The sequence below is a fragment of the Heteronotia binoei genome, chromosome 10 (genome assembly GCF_032191835.1).
Source record: "Heteronotia binoei isolate CCM8104 ecotype False Entrance Well chromosome 10, APGP_CSIRO_Hbin_v1, whole genome shotgun sequence".
Lineage (NCBI taxonomy): Eukaryota > Metazoa > Chordata > Lepidosauria > Squamata > Gekkonidae > Heteronotia > Heteronotia binoei.
In genome coordinates this window covers 103807637-103831295 of record NC_083232.1, presented here as the reverse complement: position 1 = coordinate 103831295, position 23659 = coordinate 103807637, and the positions used below count along the sequence as shown (strand labels likewise).

The 23659-nt window shown below is 47.0% G+C and overlaps 1 protein-coding gene across 1 annotated transcript in view; it reads left to right on the top strand.

Annotated features, from left to right (window-relative positions):
- Positions 1-9152, top strand: part of LOC132578032 (UDP-glucuronosyltransferase 2A2-like) — a 36429-nt gene extending 27277 nt beyond the window's left edge. The window contains exons 3-6 of the mRNA XM_060247851.1: positions 133-264; positions 2201-2288; positions 5674-5893; positions 7081-9152. Of these exons, the coding sequence (XP_060103834.1) occupies positions 133-264; positions 2201-2288; positions 5674-5893; positions 7081-7360 (720 nt within the window). The 3' untranslated portion in view covers positions 7361-9152. The remainder of the gene's footprint in view (positions 1-132; positions 265-2200; positions 2289-5673; positions 5894-7080) is intronic.
- Positions 9153-23659: the final 14507 nt, after the last annotated feature.

Sequence of the window (23659 nt, the reverse complement as noted above, 5' to 3'; positions counted from 1 at the left end):
TTTACAAAATTCTTGTTTTTAAATGCAAAATATTCAAAGTCCAACAGAATCAGATTTTTATGACTACAGCACATGTAACAGAAAAGGTTCAAAAAGGAACGTTGGAGTTTTAATGTCTGTCTGTCCTAACAGGAAATGGAAGAATTTGTCCAGAGCTCAGGAGATCATGGCATTGTGGTCTTTTCTCTGGGGTCAATGGTTCAGAACTTAACAGATGAGAAGAGTAATATGATTGCCTTGGCACTCAGCCAAATCCCACAAAAGGTCAGTTCCCTGGACAACTGTTTCACCATATCTGCCCCATCAAGCCTTGCACTCATTAAATCAGCACTTACTGGTGATTACTGGTGATCCCTGGCCCAAAAGACATCTGCCTAGCCTCAATCGGGACAGAGGGTGTTTTTGGCCCTGGCCCCAGCCTGGCGGAATAAGCTCCCACTGGAGATCAGTGCCCTGCGGGACCTCGTACAGCTCCACAAGGTCTATAAAACAGAGCTCTTCTACCAGGCTTTTGGGTGCGGCAGTGGACATCAAATACCATCTGGCCCCTCCTGTTACCATCTGTTACCACCTTTTATCATCTACTATATCAGGGGTGTTGAACTCATTTGTTATTAGGGTCGGATCTGACATAAATGGGACTTTGTGGGGCCAAGCTATGCGTGTCATTGAAATGTAATGCCAGGTAGCAGAGGTGTAAACTTTATAAAGGATACAGATAAATATATAGTTTTTTACTTAAGATACAAACATGCTTAAAACTCTTGCAATGTTTTGGTTAAAATGGAAAGGTGAGGGAATTGTGGAATTTGGCAGTACAATTTTAAAAATAAACATAAAGAAAAAGTACAAGGATCACAGCAGAAACTCAAAATGTAAACAAAAATATAAAATGCTCTGGGCTTAGGAAAACATGAAAAGGCTGGGCATTGCAAGCTTCTTCCCCTGCCCCCGTCTACTCAGATTGGCAATGGCTCTCCAGTGTAACATCACCCTTTGGCTGTGGGATCCAGGTTAGAGTACTCAGTAGGCACAAGTTCTAAGGTCCATTCAGTGGAGACATGCTGGCTCAAAGCATCAACCCTTTATTTGCAAGGTCACAAAACTCCAGCAAGGAATAGCTTCCAACTAGCCATATAAGTGCTAAAAAGTGAAACTGAGCTCCACTTCATTGAAATACATTACAGCAAAGATAGACACCATGAATAGTCTAAATAGTTGAACACTATTCTGTTAAGAGTTTTATAGTCGTTAATGCTCATTGTATTGTTTAAACCAGGGACGTCAAATGTTCAGAAGGCAGGCTTACACAGGGATCAAATCAGGCCCTTTCAAGCAACCTCCTTCTCCTGTTTCCTTTTCAGGGCTGCTGCTGCAGCCACACCTTATCTTGTTTTTTCCCTCCATGGCTCCTTGTTTCCTGCCTCTTTCCTACCTCCTCCTTCCTTGCGCTCTCTCTCTCTCTCTCTCTCTCACACACACACACAGGCATATGGAGAGCTCTGTGGCTGCTTTGCATGGGAGAGATACAAAGGTAAATTTGTCTCTCTTTGCCCCTCTGTCTCTCATTGCCTCTCTGCCCCCTCTCTCTCTGCCCCTTTCTCTGTGTCTTTCTGCTCCCTTTGTCTCTTTCTCTGCCCCCCTTTCTGTCCCTTTCTCTGTGCTTCTCTGCCCCTCTCTCTTTGCCTTTCTCTCTCTTTGCTTCGCTGTTTGCCTCTCTGCCCCCTTTTTTGGTCTCTCTGCCCCCCCTCTCTGCCTCTCTCTTTTTTATTTTATTATATCTTATGGCATTCATGGCCAGGCCCAACAAAGTGACATTTATGTCAGATTCAGTCCACATAAACAAATGAGTTCAACATCGCTGGTTTAAACCGATTCTGTAGCCTGCCCTGAGCCTGTTCATGGGAAGGATCGGATATAAATTTAAACCAAAATGAATAAATAAAATAAAATTTCATTGATTTATATTTGGATTTCTTCTGTACTAGCAATATTCACTTTGGGGATGCTCTGGCTGTTACACTTCTGGTAAAACAACAAATCTTATTTGGTGTGTTTTCATCTCTGATCAGCACTTCCCTTGAAAACCCATGAGGGGTCACCACAAGTCAACTGCAGAATGTATTAAAAGTCAATGTCAAGATGAACTCTTTTTGCAGTTTGGACTGTACTGCAGACTCCTATGATGTCTCTATTTCAGGTGATTTGGAGGTACAAAGGGAAAAGGCCGGACACATTAGGATCCAACACCAGGCTCTATGACTGGATACCACAAAATGATCTTCTCGGTGAGTCCTCGTGTTGCAGACTTCCCTGTACTGTTCTGCCAGCGGTAAGGAAATGCGTTCCTCTCTGCTGCCACATATTTGGTTAATGTAGCAAAGTTTTGCTCAGTCATAAAAGTGTGATCCTGAGTGCAGTAAATAAATCTCCCAAGAAGTACATGACAAAAAAGAAAACTTCAAGTGGATCCTGTTCACCTTCAGGTTGTAGTCAAAGGAAGAGAAAGAAGCCTAATCTTAAGAATACTGTCCTTATCACAAATGACCAGTTTGTCCTACATCATGTGTGTAGTAGTATGAGGGCATCGTATCTACAAGAGAGATCTGCAGACAGGTGTCTCCAATGAAAGGCCATGTGAGGAGAGGGAGAGTGCAAAGCAAGAGAAAGAAGAGGGGTCAGAAGGCAGCTCCCAGGTTAAGATAAAGAGAGGCATCCCATTCCAGGAGATAGCACCTGGACGCCCTTAGATGTCAGCTCCTGCATGGTCCTCAATAATCAGGCCTCTTGCTGAGATTCAGAAAAGGTTTATTGAAAGACACAAAAATAACAGGTATGACCCTGACCAATTTTGCACAAGGCTTGTTCCAGGTGGAGAGCCCTTTTGCTCCCGTTGCTCCATTTTTGCACAAGTTACCCTGGAGCTGTGAATTGGTGTGATGCTCTTCCGCAGCAAGCAGGATCCTCTTCCAAGTGGTTTCTGTTTGCTGCAGGACAACAGTGCACCAGCTTGCAGCTCCGGGACAACTTGTGCAAAAACGGAGAGAAGTGCCAGGATCAAAAGGGCTCTTGGAACAAGCCCTAGTGCGAAATTGGTCTCTGGGAGAGCCAGATCTATATACCATCTTTTTGGGCTGTTGGTAGCATGCCAAAAAAGCCCGCACAAAGCAGCAAAAGCAGTTTCTCACCCAGCCCTGCATTGTGCCAGCAGGTGCCAAGTCAGTCTCTGGTGGGAGATAACTTGTCCTTGAGTTCCAGACACAGACCTCCCTCCCAGGGAAGAGTCTATACTACATGTGTTACAGTCAAAAGTGAAAGCAAGCTGGCAAAAGCAACCCCTCGCATCCTCCTCCAACATTCCTATCACAGTTACAGAGAACGTCAAGGCCCCAGGCAATGGCATGACACGGCAAGCCCCTTGACCTCAGAGTGGTCATTTCTCTCAGTGTCAGGCAGGCTGAGTCACTTGTCTGATGAAGTGTGCTTAAGAGCACACAAAAGCTTACGTTCTAAATAACAATTGGTTGGTCTTAAAGGTGCCACTTGACTCCTGCTTTGTTCAACTGCTTCAGACCAACACGGCTGCCCACTTGGATCCAGCACCACATTCTTGGAGGAGGGGTGGCTTTGCTTGTTCCCTCCTTCCCCAAGTCCTATGAGGAAAAGCTGAAGGAGCTGGGCATGTTTAGCCTGGAGAGGAGGGGGCTGAGAGGTGATATGATCACCATTTTCAAGGACTTGAAGGGCTGTCATATAGAGGATGGTGTGGAATTGTTTTCTGTGGACCCGGAAGGTAGGACCAGAACCAATCAATTAAATCAAAAGAGTTTCCGGCTCAACATTAGGAAGAACTTCCTGACCGTTAGAGCGATTCCTCAGTGGAACAGGCTTCCTCGGGAGGTGGTGGGTTCTCCTTCCTTGGAGGTTTTTAAACAGAGGCTAGATGACCATCTGACAGCAATGAAGAATTTAGGGGGAGGCATTTGTGAGTTTCCTGCATTGTGTAGGGGATTGAACTAGATGACCCTAGAGGTCCCTTCCAACTCTAGGATTCTGTGATTCCCTCTGGGTTCCCTCTGCTTGTCTTTGTTTTAGTCTGAAGAATTCCTGGCCTGTGGATGGTCCCTGCATCGTTCAGTTCACATCTTCACCCCGCCCCCCAGATGTGTGCCGGCATATGATTAATGATATCGATGCATGCCAGCACTGATTAAATCCATGCAAAAAGTGAATTGTAGATTTGCACCAGATTCCTTTTCTACTGTGACACAGCAAGTATTCAGATGGGCTAGCATACATCCATAAGAAAACAAGATTTGAACGGAAGCGAGTGGCAAACTCTGCATGTACAAAGACTGCACCCTCCCCAGGACCGTTTTAAATGTTTCTGTTCTCATAGGCTTCCCTGACTGTCCCCCTTGTGAAAGAAAACTGGTTTGTAGCCAGGCACAGACCAGATTTGATTTGGCCCATCTTACTGTTGCTGTCAGCACCATTTATATCAGCCATCTGAAAAATAAGAATCTCCCGTTTTGACTTGGCGCCATCCAGAAGTAGGAAATCAGGTTATATAGGAGGGAATCTAGTTGCGCCCAGGAGAGCCCTGGCAAAATGAGCCTAAACACACAATACATGCATACACACACACGCACACACACACACACACACACTGTATCAAGGCAAAAATAAAACTTGAATAAGCTGTGTTGGCCTTTTTGTGTTTTTTCCCTGCGATGCAGCCAAACATAGGAACCTCCCTCTCATTCCCTCTCCCCAAGGGAGAAGGAGCCTCAGCCAATGGAGGAGTTTGGCCCTTAGCTCTGCTGTGCAATTGAGAGAGCCTGGCAGAACTCAAACCCTTGATTGAGAGAGCTTTAGCTCCTCCATTGGCTGAGGCTCTTCCTCCCTTGGGGGAAAAGTGGAGGGGAAGAGTGAATGTGCCAGAGGCTGTTCTGCTTGGCTGCATTGCATGGAGAAACACAAAAATAGTGACTGAAGGAAGCAGATGATGGCCAGTTGCTTGTGGGCCTGTTAGGAGCACACCGGGGCCCAGATGAGGCCTGCACATTTAACATAAAGGTAAAGGTAGTCCCCTGTGCAAGCACCAGTTGTTTCCGACTTTGGGGTGACGTCGCTTTCACAACATTTTCACGACAGACTTTTTACGGGCTGGTTTTGCCATTGCCTTCCCCAGTCATCTACACTTCCCCCCCAGCAAGCTGGATACTCATTTTACCAACCTCGGAAGGATGGAAGGCTGAGACAACCTGAGCTGGCTAACTGAAACCAGCTTCCACTGGGATCGAACTCAGGTCATGAGCAGAGGGCTCCAACTGCAGTACTGCAGCTTTGCCACTCTGCGCCACAGGGCTCATACATTTATCATACAATATACATTAACATTCCTTAACTGGCTACAGAACTGATTGACAAATTAGAATCTGAGACTCTGTTTGGTGACTGTTATTCAGAATGTCAGCCATTGCAAAACTATTTTATGTGCACTTGATTTTGCACTACGTTAGAACAAATTCTTTATTCTGAGAATGTTGTAATATCTATAGTAGACCTTCTAGGCCTGCATGCCAGCAGTACTGAGCTGGAATATGCAGCTGGGAATCAACTCCAACAATCTTGTAATATCTGTCCGTACGTGTTCGTCTTGTCTTCCAGGACACCCCAAGACCAAGGCCTTTATAACACATGGTGGAACCAATGGGATCTATGAAGCCATTTTCCATGGGATTCCCATGGTTGGGATCCCCCTGTTTGCTGACCAGTTTGATAATATCGTCCACATGAGAGCAAAGGGGATGGCTGTGGAGCTGAACTTCCATACCATGACAGCCCCAGATCTGGTGGAGGCCATGAACGCTGCAATTCACAATGCCACGTGAGTTAGTTGCAAACTCCTTTCTAGGAGTAAGATGCCAGTAATTGTCTATAGAGAATGTCTAGAGCAGGATTAAGTACCAGAGAGTGGGTTTGGCAGAAGAAGAGTCTTGCAGGTAATCCTGATATTATTACTCTTCTTGGGGGGGGGGGAGCACCCAGCATGCCAGAGTCTCCCATGAGGAGAGGGAGGGGACGCCTGCGCACCTGAGCCCAAGGGAGCATCTGCCTCAGCCCATGTGAGGTGGGTGGGGGAGGTGGTGTCACCACCCTGCTCGGCCCTGTCTGAGCCTTGCTGGAGGCAAGAGTGGGATGGAGGCGTGTTCAGCTCAGCTGAGGACAAGGCGGGAGGCAGGCAGCAGCAACACCCAGCTCAGTCTGCCCAAGTTCCACACAAAACCAGGAAAGTGTCACCCAGCCAGCCTGAGCTGCGGGATGGGGGGGGGGGGGTCTCCATGACAATTCTATAGCTGGCAAAAAAGCTCCTTCAGTCTGACTGGGCAACTGGGCCCAGCCTGGTGACTGGCAGCATGCAAGTAGGCCACAGTTTTCCTGGGTAGAGACTGCCAGGAGTAGGGAAGGAAGGAAAACCGAAGACAGGGGCGGATGAAGGTAGCTCGGTTAGCGAGTGGGAAAGAAAGAAGGCGGCAGGGAAAGGAGAGAGGTGATGGGGGCTTTCAGGGAAGGGGAAATAGTGGAGGAGGGGAAAGTGAGATGCCCCCTCAAGTCCTTGTGGCTTCCTGTGAGCTTTCTTCTGAAGCCGTCATACTGCTTTATGGCAATTTTCTAGAAATCTCAGCAGAAGCGTTAAGGTTGGCAGGGCCTTAAACTATTTTGGATGTAGAATGACAACTAGTACATAATCTTTAACCTTAGCAGCCTGAGTAGCCCTGGCCCCTGACTGGCCTGATCTTCCCAGAGCTTGGAAGCTCAGCGGGTTCAGCCACAATTTGGATGCAAACCCCCCAGGGAAGACAGGGGCTGCTACGCAGGTGAAAGCTTGCCTTGAAAGCTCCCCACAGTCCCAGGGTCGCCATGGGTCAGGTGTGACTTGAGGTCACGCCATTTTTCATCTTTACCTGTAGCTGTGCTTGTAACGAACCCAGACGTAGACCTTGCTCAGGGGCACCATCAATACTATCTGTGGTTTCATCCCCACTTGTTCTCGCTTCCCCTTCCTTTCCCCAGGTACAAAGAAAATGCCGTCAGGCTGTCTCAAATTCACCACGACCAACCCATGAAGCCCCTGGACAGAGCTGTCTTTTGGATTGAGTTTGTCATGCGCCACAAGAGCGCCAAGCACTTGAGACCAGCTGCCCATCACTTGACCTGGTACCAGTATCACTGCCTGGACGTCTTGGCATTCTTGACTCTTTGCTCTGCAGTGTTCATCTTCAGCGCTGTGAAATGCTGCACGCTTTGTTGCCAGAAATGTGGTAGGGTGATTAAGAAAAGAAAGACGGAGTAATCGGTTCAGGGGTTAGTCTGAGTCTCGGGGCACCTGGTAATTGGCGGAGGGATTCAACCAGCACCCTGCAGCTTCGACAGTTCTTGATAAAGCGTGAAAACATGTATGGCTCCTGTAGGCCAACAGACGTGATTTTGACACTTTCTCTGCCGTGGAAACAAATGCTTCATGGTGCAGCCCAAGAGTGTGCCCATCGCTTCCACTGCACTTCAGAATGTGTGCCTGGCCTGTCTCAGCATGGAACAGCAAGAGAACATTCCTTTAGCCTGCAGAGAGATGATCATAGAGTTAAAGGCTGTGCTACATTTTTAAAAAGCACCAAGAAGGGGCCACACAGAGACTCTCACTTCCTTATATGTCAGTTTTCTATTTGTAGATTTTTTTAACACAGGGAAGCATTTTTTTTTAAAAAACCAGCTTTTCCACTTGCAGCCTGCAGTGGTCCAGTCCATGCTCCCTCCAAGTTCTGCTACATGGATCCGTCCACTCAGACTTGGACAGGAAGTGGCTTCCATGACCTGTATTAATTTTCAGGAACTGTGTTGGATTTGAATGTACAGTCTACCCGCCTGAACCAGGATCCATTCATCGCATGAGACAAATTTGGTTGGGAAGGACCTGCGGTAATTAATGTTAGGCTTGTGTTCCTTTTTTAGCTTATAATTGGGGTCATTCTGCAACGTTGGAAGTTCACAGCACCTCTGCCCCCTCTTTTTTTAAAAAAACCCTATAATAATATTTAGAAATCTTTCCTTTTCTTTTATCCAATAAAAGGTCTGTGATACATTGCAGTGGATAGTTGTTGTTCATTAATGATTACCCAATAGACAAAAGAAGTAAAAAAATGGCAACTCACAGAGTTGTTTCTAGATCTTTATGGAAAGAACAGTAGTGGGGCCAGCTTTTTAACAGAAAAAGGGAACACAACCTGTGACTAGAGTTGCCAGATAGGTCCAGCTTTTGATCACTCCTCCCCCTCTCAGATTACCTGCTCTTACCCCTGAGAAGCTGGAGATAGCGATGACATACCTTCAGTATGTAGCCTGGAAGTGACGTAGGCCTGGTGGGGAGGTTGGGTGGTGACTAGGGCTGCCAAGCCCCCCATCCAGGTGGGGGTTCCCCCACCCAGGACGCTCCCAATCAGCCAGCCCACACTAGGCTGGTGGGGGGAACCTTCTCCTACGGTGCCGGTGCGATGACATCACCTGAAAGTACTGTTATTTTGCCGGCATGCGGCAGCAACTCTAGGCATTTCTGAGAAAACTCTATGGTTTTCCCGGATGCTCCAGCTATTTGGGAGAGTATCCCCCTCCCAAATAGGTAGAGCGTCCAGGAAAACCATAGAGTTTCCCCGGAAACGCCTAGAGCGGCTGCGTGCGACATCGCCAGCTCGATGACATCACTTCCGCTTGTCAAGAGTCTAACCCATATTGTATCCTCTTGCCATGTAACAACAAGTAATTGTTCTCTGAGACTGACCATGAACCAATATGTAACTGTTGAGTGAAACAGCCTGCATTTTTGCTGTTGCTTTGCTTTGCCTGCTTTGCTCATCCCTCAGATTGTTAACAGGAGGAGAGTGGAGGAAGAAATAGATAGTGCACCTGGAACATAGCAGCAGAGGGAGGGGTTCTAGAGTTTCCCGCCAGAATTGCCCGCCGTTTTATGTAGTGCTTTGCTTAAATAGATAACGGTCGACTGAGGGTATATATGAAGTGCCTCTGGGCTGGGACGTCAGTTTCAGCAAACGGTTGTATTGCCTTAAGATGCTTGGAATAAAAGACTGAGCTAACTACCTGTGTATTCCTTAACTCTGGGGTCTGACATATTGCTGAAACTCACTACTAATCCCATACTACCTGACCATCCCCACCATGGCAGATGAGCAGGATCAAGCTACGGGGACAACCACCACCGCTACGACCGGGGATGAGGAGCCTAAGCCGGAGAGGCCTAAAGTGACTCCATCCACCATTACGGTCAGGAGAAAGGAGTGGGAAGCCATAGACTTCCGGGAGAGTTTTATTGAAGATCTGCATAGCGATGCTCCTTCACGATTCCGAACCTCAGGCCTGCAATGAAACCTTAAGAACATAAGAATATAAGAGAAGCCATGTCAGATCAGGCCAATGGCCCCTCCAGTCCAACACTCTGTGTCACATAAGAACATAAGAGAGGCCATGTTGGATCAGGCCAGTGGCCCCTCCAGTCCAACACTCTGTCTCACACAGTGGCAAAAAAAAAATAAATTATATATATACACACACACACACTGTGGCTAATAGCCACTGATGGACCTCTGCTCCATATTTTTATCTAACCCCCTCTTGAAGGTGGCTATGCGTGTGGCCGCCACCACCTCCTGTGGCAGTGAATTCCACATTTTAATCACCCTTTGGGTGAAGAAGTACTTCCTTTTATCCGTTTTAACCTGTCTGCTCAGCAATTTCATCAAATGCCCATGAGTTCTTGTATTGTGAGAAAGGGAGAAAAGTACTTCTTTCTCTACTTTCTCCATCCCATGCATTATCTTGTAAACCTCTATCATGTCACCCCGCAGTCGACGTTTCTCCAAGCTAAAGAGTCCCAAGCGTTTCAACCATTCTTCATAGGGAAAGTGTTCCAGCCCTTTAATCATTCTAGTTGCCCTTTTCTGGACTTTCTCCAATGCTATAATATCCTTTTTGAGGTGCGGCGACCAGAACTGCACACAGTACTCCAAATGAGACCACACCATCGATTTATACAGGGGCATTATGATACTGGCTGATTTGTTTTCAATTCCCTTCCTAATAATTCCCAGCATGGCGTTGGCCTTTTTTATTGCAAAAGCACACTGTCTTGACATTTTCAGTGAGTTATCTACCACGACCCCAAGATCTCTCTCTTGGTCAGTCTCTGCCAGTTCACACCCCATCAATTTGTATTTGTAGCTGGGATTCTTGGCCCCAATGTACATTACTTTGCACTTGGCCACATTGAACCGCATCTGCCACGTTGACGCCCACTCACCCAGTCTCAACAGATCCCTTTGGAGTTCCTCACAATCCTCTCTGGTTCTCACCACCTTCTGCCCCTGGGGGTTTCAAGGTGAGGACGAGAGTCTGGATCACTCATGGAGGAGTGGATTTGGAGACAGCTCGAGTGAGTGGGTACAGGAGGCATTGGCCACCCAAAGCGGAAACTGTGATGAGATGCTGGCCATGAATGCCTACCTGGTACAGGAGACACAAGGGCTCAACCGGCAACTATGTGAGGTTGTAGCACAAGTAGCTTGGCCACCCCGCCAACCCCCCCCCCACTGGACCACCAGGGGGGCGCTGGTCAAACAGCTGGATAGACCATAGGTACCCCTGGCAGGGGGGGGGGAGCAACCGGTTCCTCCCTCCCCTCCTCAACTGGAGGAGCCAGCCCTGGTGCCAAGAGGCCCACGAGTGAATGAGGTGAAGTTCGACCACCCTAGTAAATTCAGTGACTAAGCGCTTCTCTTGTGTCAGGACACTGCTGGACTCGGGGTGCTCTAAAGACTTATTTTTCCCAAGCCTGGTGGAGGTACTGGGACTAAAAACCACCCCACTGCCAAATCTGCTAGTTTTTGAACAGATGGATGGAAGGGCGATGCAGGGAAAGCCCTGCACGGAGGATACTGAACTCTGTGCGCTAGGGGTGGGGGAACATTGGGAGACATGGTCGTTCATGATTGCCCCCATCACTAAGTTCCAGGCTGTTCTTAGTCTGGAGTGGTTAGCGGACCACAACCTCTTTATACAGTGGAGTGGCAGTGCAATCTACTTTCAGGATAAGGGTTGCGACCACCACCGGTGGGATAAAAACTGGGGCCCTCAGCCTCCCCTCCCCAAGTAGAAAGACTGTGTTTGACAGTAGTCAAAGTCTCGGGCATAGAAGGCAAATTGGATCTCAAGGAGAACCTTGAGTCATCAACACAAGCTGAAGTTCATACGTCTCCAGTAATGGCTGAGAACCCCCTTCTGAGCAGCAATAGTGAGATTGTGTGACCAAATACAAGTCAACTAATTAAGAACATCTTGAGCGGCTTGGGTAATGGATCTGTGTTTCATGATACCAATGGCACCCTTGAACAACTAACTAGAGAAGACTGACTCACCACCCCTTTCATACTCTCGCCATCCAAACCCTTCACCATTCTGGATATTAAGATCGTCTCCTGGAATGTGGCCGGCTGGCAGAATAAGGCTAAGGATGCTGAGTTTATAAGATATCTTAAGGGGTTTGATGTTATACTACTACAAGAAACCTGGACTCCACACCAGATCCAACTAGAAGGGTACAAGTCCTATTCCCTCCCAGCCTTCAGGAGTAATACAAGGGGTCATTTTCAAGCAGGATTGTCTATACTTGGAGAGCCAGTTTGGTGTAGTGGTTAAGTGTGCAGACTCTTATCTGGGAGAACCAGTTTGATTCCCCACTCCTCCACTTGCAGCTGCTGGAATGGCCTTGGGTCAGCCATAGCTCTGGCAGAGGTTGTCCTTGAAAGGGCAGCTGCTGTGAGAGCCCTTTCCAGCCCCACCCACCTCACAGGGTGTCTGTTGTGGGGGAGGAAGGTAAAGGAGATTGTAAGCCGCTCTGAGACTCTTCGGAGTGGAGGGCGGGATATAAATCCAATATCTTCTTCATCTTCTTCATCTTCATCTACTTGTCTCCTCACATTTTGCCATGGAACACATCACTCTACAGGCAAACATCTCTATGGTGCAGGTCGTCAAGCTTCTCCTCAAAAAATTCTCTTTAATTATTGTGAATGTATATGTACCACCCTCTCTAGATAAGCTAACTCTTTTGCAATATTGGGAACACTTGGCCACACTCATGGAGGAATTAGAGAGGAAATTTCCACTATAGAAATAATTCTAGTAGGCAACTTTAATGCTAGGGTAGGGAAGGACTGTAGCATATTTTTTAAAGCCCTTGATTTTAACTAAGATGACACCCTTCCACCCATTTTCTCCTATCCAAGATACTCCAAGGATAGCCTTCTAAATTCAGCAGGCATCTGTCTTACCAAATTATGTATGCAATACAACAGAATTTGGTTAAACAGTTTGATTGGCTACCCAAATTCAGGAGAATTCACCTTTGTCTCCCTGAGAGGCTGTAGCATAATTGATTACATTTTAATCTCTCCTTTATTGAAACCTTATGTCAAAGATTTTACATTGGGGGATTTTATTATTAGTGACCATTTTCCCCTCATTTTGACTCTTCAAATTGTCCTCACATTTATCCCTCCTGTAACTTGTCCTTGCAACCTTACAAGATTGACTTATTGCCCAGAATTCCATGGAAAGATCGCATAGTTTGGAAAACTCAATAGCTCTTCAGATCTGGTCCTCTTTAATATGTGCATCTGACCCAAATATATCTGTAGCAACTTACAATTCTTTAACATTTATATCTCTGAATCACTGAGTGTCAGTTTAGGGTGCCCAAGCAGAGGTGCAACTATTCTAGTAAATTCTACACTCCGATGGCTCGACAGAGAATGTAAAGAAACAAAAACTCTTCTACGTAAAGTTTACAACCAATACCGCAATTCAAAGGCCCTGACCTTGACATCACAAAACTTTGTGCTTAAGACTCAGTTGCACCACCTTATCACCAAAAAGATGCACAATTATATTAAAACTCAATGGGAAGAGCTATACCATGCTACTACCTTAAAAAATTCTAATAAGTTCTGGGCCGTAGTCTCAGGTGCATTCTGGGCCGATGACCCATCTATGTCTGCCATTTCCTCTTATGTTTGGTTTCAGCACTTCTAAGCTCTGTTCCATCAAGATCTAACTTGTGCTGAACCATCTGATTTCCTCTAGCCGATTTACCTGACTGGCCTCCTGTCCCTCCAGAGGAAATTAGGAAAGGCTCCTGGCCCAGATGCCATTTCCTCAGAAATCTTAAAATTAGACCCAGACTGGTGGGCTTCTCCCATTGCATCTCTGTTTACAATTGTAGATCAAACTGGCATAATTCCCTTGGCATGGTTCAATGCAATAGTGGTCCCGCTATACAGAAAAGGTGATCACACTAACCCTGCCAATTACAGGCCAATTAGTCTACTCTCCATCATTGACAAGCTTTACTCCAAACATCTATTAGTCAAGCTCAATCTCTGGATGTTGCAGGAAAAAATTCTAGGCCCTGAACAGTTGGGCTTCTGCAAAGCGAAGACCACTTTAGACCACTGCATTACCCTATCCCATCTAGTCAACAAGTACACTGTGCATAATAATCAGAAATTATTTGTTGCTTTTTTAGATTTAAAAGGTGCATTTGATTCAGTTGACAGGGACCTCCTCTGGATTAAGTTAGATAAACTAAACATGGATAAAAGTCTCCTTATGCTTATTAAGAGATTACACACTTCTACCACCTGCCAGATCAAATGCTCATTAGCAGGCAACCTAACATAGAAGATTGCTGCCAATAAGGGTGTCAAACAGGGTTGCATTTTGGCTCCCTTTTTATTCAATCTCTTCCTTAATGACCTGGCTATTCAGTTGTCTGGTCCTGACTGCCATAGTCCAAAACTCAATGCATTACATGTACCCTTGTTACTTTATGCTGATGATACGGTGATGTTGTCCTGCTCTACAGTGGGCTTAAGATGTCTGTTGTCCCGTTGTGTTCTGTATTTTACTAGTAATAAGCTCCAGCTCAATTATGAGAAGTCCAAAATCTTAGTTTTCTCAAAAAAGTGGAGAGTTTACAAATGGGTTATTGATGGTAAAGAGATAGAGCAAGTCAAGTATTTTAAGTACTTAGGTGTTTATTTTCAATATAATGTGACTTGGTCTACCCATCGCAAGTATGCAGTGAAGATAGCTAACATCAGTGCATCTGCCATAGCTCACTTTTTTATGGCAGAGGTAACCAATTTGTGCCAGCTGCCATGAAAATATTCAAAGCCAAAGTAATTTCACAACTTCTGTATGGCATCCCAATCTGGATTGGATCTTATGAAGGTGCTATCGAACGTGTCCAATCCAAATTCTTGCGTAAAATTCTGGGCATGCCAAAATGTGTCCCATATGCAGTTATCTGCTTAGAAACTGGCATGTCCTTAATGGTTACTAGTGCATGGCTCATGACCTTCAAATTCTGGCTACGGTTGCAGTACAACTCTGAACCGGGGAGCTATCTCTCTCAAATGCTCTCTGAATTTAATTTGTCAAATTGGTCAGCACAAATTGAGAGAAAAATAAAAGCAATGGGTTTATCCCTAGAACTGTTGTCCGTGCTGTCCTTCACCACCGTAGTCCAACAAATTAAAAACAGGTTGCTAGATATTGAGCGCCAAGACCTATACAATCTGGCTAAGAAAACTTGTTTCCCACTGAGTTTTGAGATCTCTCTTAGTACTGGGAAAATGGCCTCATATCTATCCATCTTGCAGGTGTCACAGCAGCGTAGAGCTTTTTCCCTTGCCAGATGCAACGCCATGCCCTCTGCCATTCTTTATGGCAGATTTAACAAGACAGCCTACTCAGTATTGTCTCTGTAAGCAAAAATGTGTGGAGTCAGTTACTCATATTCTTCTTTATTGTAATTTGTATACGGATCTTTGTCACAAGTATTTACATCCTCTTTTAGTTAGCATGGTTGATTGTTCCGATGCACTTAAGGTCTTTAATCTTTTGAACGATACTTCATCTAGTGTCACTGAGAAAGTGGCTAAGTTTCTTTATTCTGTTTTAAAGGCACGGCAGAGGATCTCATAGAAATAGTTTATGTTTATGCTTTTCCTGATGTATATGTAATAATAATAATAATAATAACTTTATTTTTATATCCCGCCCTCCCCCGCCGAAGCGGGCTCAGGGCGGCTAACAGACATGTTCCATTTTATCTTTTTTTTTTAACCAATTTACTCTGATATATATATCTATATATTTTATGCCAATAAAGGCTAACTTGACTTGACATTGTATGATAACAAATTGTTTGCCAAATGATCGAAGTGTGAATTTCACCGAATGGAACTAGATTTCTTGGGATATAGAATCTTGGCGGATGGGTTAGGAATAGACCCAGCAAAGATGAAAGCAGTGGTGGCTTGGGAGGCCCCTCGAACCCGTAAACAGCTCCAAAATTTCCTTGAGTTCGCAACTTTTTAAAGGGGGTTCATAAATAATTTTGCAGAGGCGGCCCTCCCCCTAACAGACCTTTTGAAAATGAAGGGCAAGGGAGCGCAGGCGCTAAGGGCAACGCCAGCCTGGAATGGTTGCCGCAATGCCAAGCAGCGTTTAAGGAACTGAAAGCTAAAATTGTGTCCGAACCTTGCTTAATCCACCCAGACAAGAACTAAAAGTTTGTGGTTCAATGTAACGCAAGCGATGTGGCCCGCGCAGCTGTGTTGCTCCAAGAGGGGAAGGATGGGAAGTTACACCTCTGTGCTTATTTGTCCCAGAAATTCAATTCTGCCAAACAAAATTGGTCAGTGTGGGACAAGGAAGCCTCAGCCATTAAACTAGCCCTAGAGAAATGGAGGCACTATCTAGAAGGGGTGAGGGAACCGTTTGAACTTTGGACAGACCACAAGAATTTGGTGGCACTGATCGCCACCCGAAAGCTAAACAACGCAGATTCAGTGGGTGGGATTCTTCCACTATTTCAAATTTACACTTGGCCACATCCCTGGGAGGTTGAACTTCCTAGCTGATGCGTTATCCCACCTCCCGCAGCATGACAGCAAGAGAAAGGAGGTAATTGACTCCTTCTTTACCCCGACCCAGCTGAGTGCGCTGGTCACTATCTGTTCGCAAACACGGATAATCTGGGATAATCAAGTGCAAACTGAACTGTGACAGTAAGGCCGTTTTCCCACTGACCTTACTCCGGAGCGAACGTCCCTCTTCACCACGCAGCGTCTGCGCGGATTTCCCACCAACTGCTGCGCACAACCAGGAAGAGCCGCGGCTTTTGCGTCACAGATGTAAACTGGTTGTTAGCAGTTTACATCTGCAAAGGAGTTCCTGCTACAAAAAAGCCCTGACAAAACTATAGTTTTCACCAGAGAAATAACTGCAACTCCTATGAGGCATTGCAAGAATAGTGTATAGTGGTCAGTAGCAGCTTACTATCTGGGAAGTTTAGGTTCAGAATCCCCAATCTACAAAGGAAATGTGCCGGACACACACCATCAGCCTAATCCACTTCACTGGTGGCTTGCTGTTATTCCTCATCTATTTAGTCCACATTGTTTTCCTACTGAGAAAGACTGGATCAGGAAGGCATGAATACAGTCCTAAAATGGGAGGGAATCCAGTAGCACGCAGGAGAGCCCTGGCAAAATGAGCATAAACACACAACACACACACACACATACTGTATCAAGGCAAAAAGCTCTTACTGTCAGACAATGGGACCTCAGAATCAACCAGACCTTGAGTTGTTCCAAAATTAGGCTTTATTCTGTAATCCATAGGTATCTGAGCACAGGGAAATTGAGACTGATACACTTTGGCATTAGGGAGATAGCTATATGGGAATACATCAAAGGGAATCATACAAAGCCACAATTCCAAACATTATTGAGCTGAGGTGCAAAGATTCTCAATCACACTCTGAACTCAAGCATTGATTGAACAAGTTCTAGTTCTGCCAGGCTCTCTCACTTGCACAGCAGAGCCAAGTTCCTCCATTGGCTGAGGCTCCTCCTTCCTTGGGGAAAAGGGAGGAGGGAAGAAGGAATCAGCCTAAGGCTGCTCAGCTCAGCTGCATTGCACAGAGAAACACAAAAATGGTGTCTGAAGGAAGCAGGAGAGGAAGAAGGAAGAAGACGATGGCCAGTTGCTCGTGGGCCTGTTAGGAGCCCTTTGGAGGCCAGATAAGGCCTGCAGGCTGCACATTTAACATAACAATATACATTTAACATAACATTATACATTATACATAACAATATACATTTAACATAACAATATACGTACAATATAAATTCCTTAACTGGCTACAGATTTGATTGACAAATTAGAATCTGAGACTCTGTTTGGTGACTGTTATTCAGAATGTCAGCCATTGCTGCGCGGTGAAGAGGGACGTCGCTCCGGAGTAAGGTCAGTGGGAAAACGGCATATTTTTTCCAGGCCCTGCAGCAATTCTGGCTGGCCAGCCAGGCACCAGGGAGGCTGCTGCACAGTACATCTGGGCCCTGTGATCCCTGCCTGGCCCTGGGGAGACTGCTGTACAGCGCGGCTGGCCCCCACGATCCTCGCTGGCAAGCCAGGCCCCAGAGAGGCTGCCACATGGCTCGGTTTGGCCCAGCAATCCCTGAGGGCCACACCAAGTGATGAGCCAGGGAGAATTTAATACTGGTCTGCAGAGGGTAAAAGGCATTAAAAATCTGTGTATTAAAGTTTTCAGATAGGCTAAGAGGTTCACTTTCTCCATGACTCTTGCAAGTGTACCTCTCTACACTCCTTCACTAAGACAGATCCGTGGTTTGCACAAACAGCATTTCCTGCTCTGCTCCCAACTGGTTAAGAACATAAGAGAAGCCATGTTGGATCAGGCCAATGGCCCATCCAGTCCAACACTCTGTGTCACACAGTGGCCAAAAAAATTATATTCACACACACACACACACTGTGGCTAATAGCCACTGATGGACCTGTGCTCCATATTTTTATCTAACCCCCTCTTGAAGCTGGCTATGCTTGTAGCCGCCACCACCTCCTGTGGCAGGGAATTCCACATGTTAATCACCCTTTGGTTGAAGAAGTACTTCCTTTTATCCGTTTTAACCCGACTGCTCAGCAATTTCATCGAATGCCCACAAGTTCTTGTATTGTGAGAAAGGGAGAAAAGGACTTCTTTCTCTACTTTCTCCATCCCATGCATAATCTTGTAAACCTCTATCATGTCACCCTGCAGTCGACGTTTCTGCAAGCTAAAGAGCAATTTTGCGTCCAAGGGAGGCACCTCATTAAAATGTCTCAGCGAAGGCTGTCATCAAGCATCTCGGGGCTTCCCAGTCTAGCACTGCTTGTATTTGGGCTGGGTCCATCGCCAATCCCTTCCCAGATACCCGGAACTCCAGGTAGTCTCGTTCTGTTTGGTGGAATTCACATTTGGACAGTTTCACATTCAGTTTGTGCTGATACAGGGTAGAGAGCACTTTTCTGACTAGTGGCACGTGGGAGGCTAGATCCTTTGAGTAGATAATGATGTCATCCAGGTAACCCCCCCCCCCTTGTACAGGTATTCCCTGAGCACTTCGTTTATAAAGTTCATAAAGACCCCGGGAGCCCCTTGTAGTCCAAACAGCATCACTAAATACTCGAACTGCCCCAGGGCGTGTTGAACGCCGTTTTCCACTCGTCTCCCTCCTTGATCCCGGCTTGGAAATAGGCGTCCCTCAGGTCTAGTTTTGTGAAAATGGACCCCTCGGACACCGTGCTTAACAAGTCTTTGATCAAGGGGATGGGGTAGGCATTGGACATCGAAATCCCATTTATCCCGCGAAAATTGGTGCAAAGCCTGAGACTTCCGTCCTTCTTCTTTCGGAAGAGGACTGGGGCGGTGTGTGAGGCGGTGGCTGGCCTGATGAACCCCCGTTTTAAGTTTTTGTAGATAAATTTCCGTAACTCTGCCTTTTCCGCCCACCCCATCGAGTACAGCTTTGCTTTTGGTAGTTCCTGCCCCGGGATCAGCTCGATTGCGCAGTCGGTGTCTCGATGGGCGGTAACTCATTCGCCTCCTCCTCACTAAACACCTTGTGCAGGTCTCGATACTCCTTTGGAATTGATCGGACCTCTTCCACCGACACACACATCTTTTCGTTCTTGGGGGGTGGGGTTGGCCCCCATTGTCCCTGCCAATGATGGTGGGTGCACAGTCGGTCGGTAAAGTCTATCGTTTGCTCCCCCCAGTGTATGTCCGGCTGATGTCGGGCTAACCAGCCCACCCCCAGCACTACATCAAACGAAGAAGAGGGGGGCAATGACGAAAACTTCCACCTCCCAGTGTTCTTTTATTCCCACCGTTGGGTCTCCTCTGTGCATGGTTCTCCCTTCATAGCGGTCCCGTCCATCTGCTCGAATTGAATTGGGTGGGGGAGGGAGTCCTGGATAACCCCAGGGCATCTACTAGTCTTGGGGTTATGATTTCGCGGGTGCAGCCTGAGTCGACTAGGGCTTCAGTTTTGGGTTCAACAATGTCACTGGTACAAAAAGTAGGGCCCAAGTTATTCTCACCCGTAGTGGTGCCGTCAAATCCACGACCTGCCGTCCGGCACCCTTCAGTGCAGGTCGCTCTTGTTTCCCGCCGTCTCTGGCTCCCACGACTCCTCGCCCGAGTTGTCGATAATTATAGCATCCTTGTCAAGCACCAACGACGTGGCGGCACTGTCCCAACTGGGCTCTTTAGGTTTTCCCGGTGCCTTCTTCGGCCCCGCGGCGGTTGGCTTCGGGGTCGGGGGGGGGGGGGGCTCGAGGCTTCTCCGGGCATTTGGCAGCTAGGTGCCCCGGATCACCGCATCGGAAGCACTTCCACCTGGGTGTTGGTTTGGGGGCTCCTCCCTGAGCTGGTGTTTTTTTGGGTTCGGCTTTAGCCCCCGGCCGAGCCTCACCCCCCCCCCCCTCGCCCCTTGTTGCCGCTGTCGTTGGAGGGCGATGTGTCTCATGTTGTTCTCGACCTCACCCGCTAGCTGTATCCACCCTACCAGGGTGGTTGGTCGTGCCTGGTGGAACGCCCGATCCAGGAGGCTCGTGTTGAGGCCCCGCTGGTAGGCCTCGATCCTCATCCTCTCATTCCAGCCTCAGACTTTAGCGCAGTGGGCTCTGAAGTCTGCCGTGTATTCCCTCACCGACCTCGATCCCTGTTGCAGGTTGTGCAGAGCTGTGAGGGCCCTTACTTCTTGGAGAGGGTCCCCGTACTGATGTAGCATCGCTTGTAGGAAGCCTTAGTAGCAACTATGCTTCTACTTTGATATGCAAGGTTTCTCCTTGAGGTTAATAACATAGGTTAGAAAATGGAGTCAGTTAAGCTAAGCAATTCATCACAGTTTAAACCAAGCATCATATTCTATCATGGTAACTTTCCAGTGTCTGACAATAAGTTGATGGGCAACCAAGTCATGGGCGCTATAAAAGAGCAGGTTTTTCATCCTCTCTGTGAAGGACATCCTGTCTGTCAGTCCAGAGGTGCTTGCTGGCACATATGATGGAGGGGCCGGAAGGGCCCCACAGAGATGCTCTGCGGTGTTTCCTCCAGAAAACCGGAAGGAATACACAAATGGGATCTGAAGCTTCTCAGCCACCAGCTCCCCACAAGGCATGAGGGGGTCTGCAATGAGGAGGTCAAAGCCAGCCAACTTCAGCTGCTTCATTCGTTTTTCATTCAAAACAACCACGTCACAGAGAATTTTGATCCTGGAGAACAGGTCCACAATTATGTGATAAAACTTGGAGGAAAACTCCCATGTAGAAATCTCAGGCTGCTCATACATTAACAGGTGCAAGGACTTCTTCTGTAAATCATCCATCTCTGCTTTTGGGAATGGAACCGTGACCTCTTCCAGGTGGAAAGAGGGCAGCTGGTTGGAGACACTTATCTGGAAGAATGAGGGCCACAGCACAGTTACCTGGTGGCCCCTGGCTGTGAGCTCTTCAATGATCACTTTCAGATTGATCCAGTGGCTGTTGTCTGCTGGCCAGACGAGCACATTCTCAGCAGAGGCGGTGCCCAAGCAGGCCATCAGAACCAAGGCGGGTAGCAGGCCCCATTTCACAGGCCACATGCTCCAGCTTTTCTCAGCTCAGTTCAGGACACTGAACCATGACAGGCCCAGCTCTGTGCAGAGCATGCCTTCATTACACAACTTCATGCAGGCAACGCCTTCATTACACAACTTTCTGCATGATAAAGCTTTGGCACTCTGTGAACAGAGTCCAGGCAGGAAACAAATAAGCCTTTTCTATGGCAAAATCCTGACATGAATGACTCAGACAGCATGGTTCTGGCCAGATGGAAAGATGTGTGAGTATTACTCCACCTGCTGGAAGTCCGTAAGTTTCCTCTGTCAAAACTACAATGTTATATGCCATAGGAACTGGAACAGTTCTGGGTGACCTCAGTGGAGCTCTCAGTGGATCACTCCGCAGAGCCATGTCACAGGAAATAAAAACACAAATGGCGCTTGATCATCAGTGTTGCTTTCAGGAAAGTCAAGCTGCATCACAAGAGGTTATGGTTCCTAAAGCACTGGAAGCACTTGAGAGATTCTAACCTGTGATTATTTTTCCCTTTTCCTCTGAGAATTTACACTTGAAAGATTCATGGTGGAATTCTCACCAGGCCCCTCTGCCTTGGCTCTTTCCCACCCCCCTTCACTTCACTAACTTTCCCCATTAGAGGAATTTCCAGTATTGTTTTCTTTTACATATTTGGAGAAAGTTCAGACTGGAATAAATGTTAAGTTTTCAAGGTCCTGCCATGATTGGTACTTTATTCTGTTCCGACCATAATTGGTACTGTATTCTGTACTCTAGGGGCTTCCCTATGTTTTAGACATGTATAATTATTTGCATTCTGTACTCTGAATTTTGTCAATGCTCTGATCAGGTATCCTGGGAAATGTTTACTGTCTAGAATTAGAATGCTTTGTAGTTTAGGAAGTAATAAACTTACCTGGTTGTCATGGGTAACAGGCATGGAATTCGAAGGAAAGTGTAAATCTCACACCAAGTCTCAACATGCAGCAGGAAGCTACTTTGAGAAGAAGAGATGTTAACCAGTGGGTCTGCCAATGGGTTGATTTAATATGTTTAGGCTACTCTGTGGGAAAGGGAGGGGCAAGACCAAATGCCCATGTCTTTTAGGTGTTTTAGTGACACCTAAAAGTGTTATTCCTGGCAAAACCCCTCATGTAGAAAACAGCTCTTTACACTGTGCTACTTCAGTTTGGTGTAGTGGTTAAGTGCGCAGACTCTTATCTGGAGAACAGGGTTTGATTCCCCACTCCTCCAGTTGCAGATGCTGGAATGGCCTTGGGTCAGCCATAGCTCTTGTAGTTGTCCTTGAAAGGGCGACTGCTGTAAAAGCTCTCTCAGCCCCACCCACCTCACAGGGTGTCTGTTGTGAGTGGGGGGGGGGAAGGCAAAGGAGAATGTGACCGCTCTGAGACTCAGATTATGGGGCGGGATATAAATCCATCATCATCATCTTCTTCGCTTGGCATAAGACAGAGTCCTTTGATTAGCAACCGGCAAAGTCTGACAGTTGCCTCTGGACTTGTCTTATTTTGCTGTGACAGACCAACGTGGCAGCTCTCTCTGTGCTCATGAAGAGAATCCAGAGTCCTGGGGGAGCAGTTGTCTCTTCCTCAATTTGGAATTGTTGCCACTGCACCTGCCAAAAAGTCCTTGGCATAATAAAATTGCATGGCCCCTCCAGACCAGTCACTTTTTGGGAACAAGGAGCATGATTGACTAGCCAGAAGAAAACAAATCTGACAGATGGGGAAAAGGATATGACATTTATGCTATTTGTAGCTTTCTTCTGTGTAACATTGTATGCTTTTACCTGCATCCTCCAACGGCAGCCAGCAATCTGGTATCAGGAGTAGGGAAATGCATGTTATGGCATAGCTGATATGATCCTAAATCTTCAGGATAAAAAGAAAGAGCTTACAGAATCATGGACTCAGCGTTGGAAGGAGCCATACAGTCCATCTGGTCCAGCCCCCCGCTTAATGGAGGATCAGCCTAGAGCAGAGGTGTCAAATTCTTTTGTTATGACTCCATAGGGTAGCAAACCTCCAGGTGGAGCCTGGAGCTCTCCCGCTTTTACAACTGACCTCCAGCTGGCAGAGAGCAGGCTCCGCCGCAAAACGAGCGGCTCTGCTTGACCATAGAGGAGGTGAGATCGATCCCTAAGGAGTATCGGGACTTGAGGGGGGCTTTTAGTGAACGGGAAGCGGACGAGCTCCCCCCCACACCGCCCCACCGATTGTGCCATCGAGCTGATACCGGGGCAAGAGCTACCAAAAGCGAAACTGTACTCAATGGGCTGGGCGGAGAAGGAAGAACTTAGGAAGTTCATAGACAAAAACTTGAAGCGGGGTTTCATCCGACCCGCCACAGCCCCCCACACGGCCCCCGTATTATTTCGCAAGAAAAAGGATGGAAGTTTGAGACTTTGCACAGACTTTCGCGGGATAAACGGGATTTCAATGTCCAACGCCTACCCGATCCCGCTGATAAAAGACTTACTAAGTACTGTGGCCGAGGGAAGGGTGTTCACAAAGCTCGATCTGCGCGATGC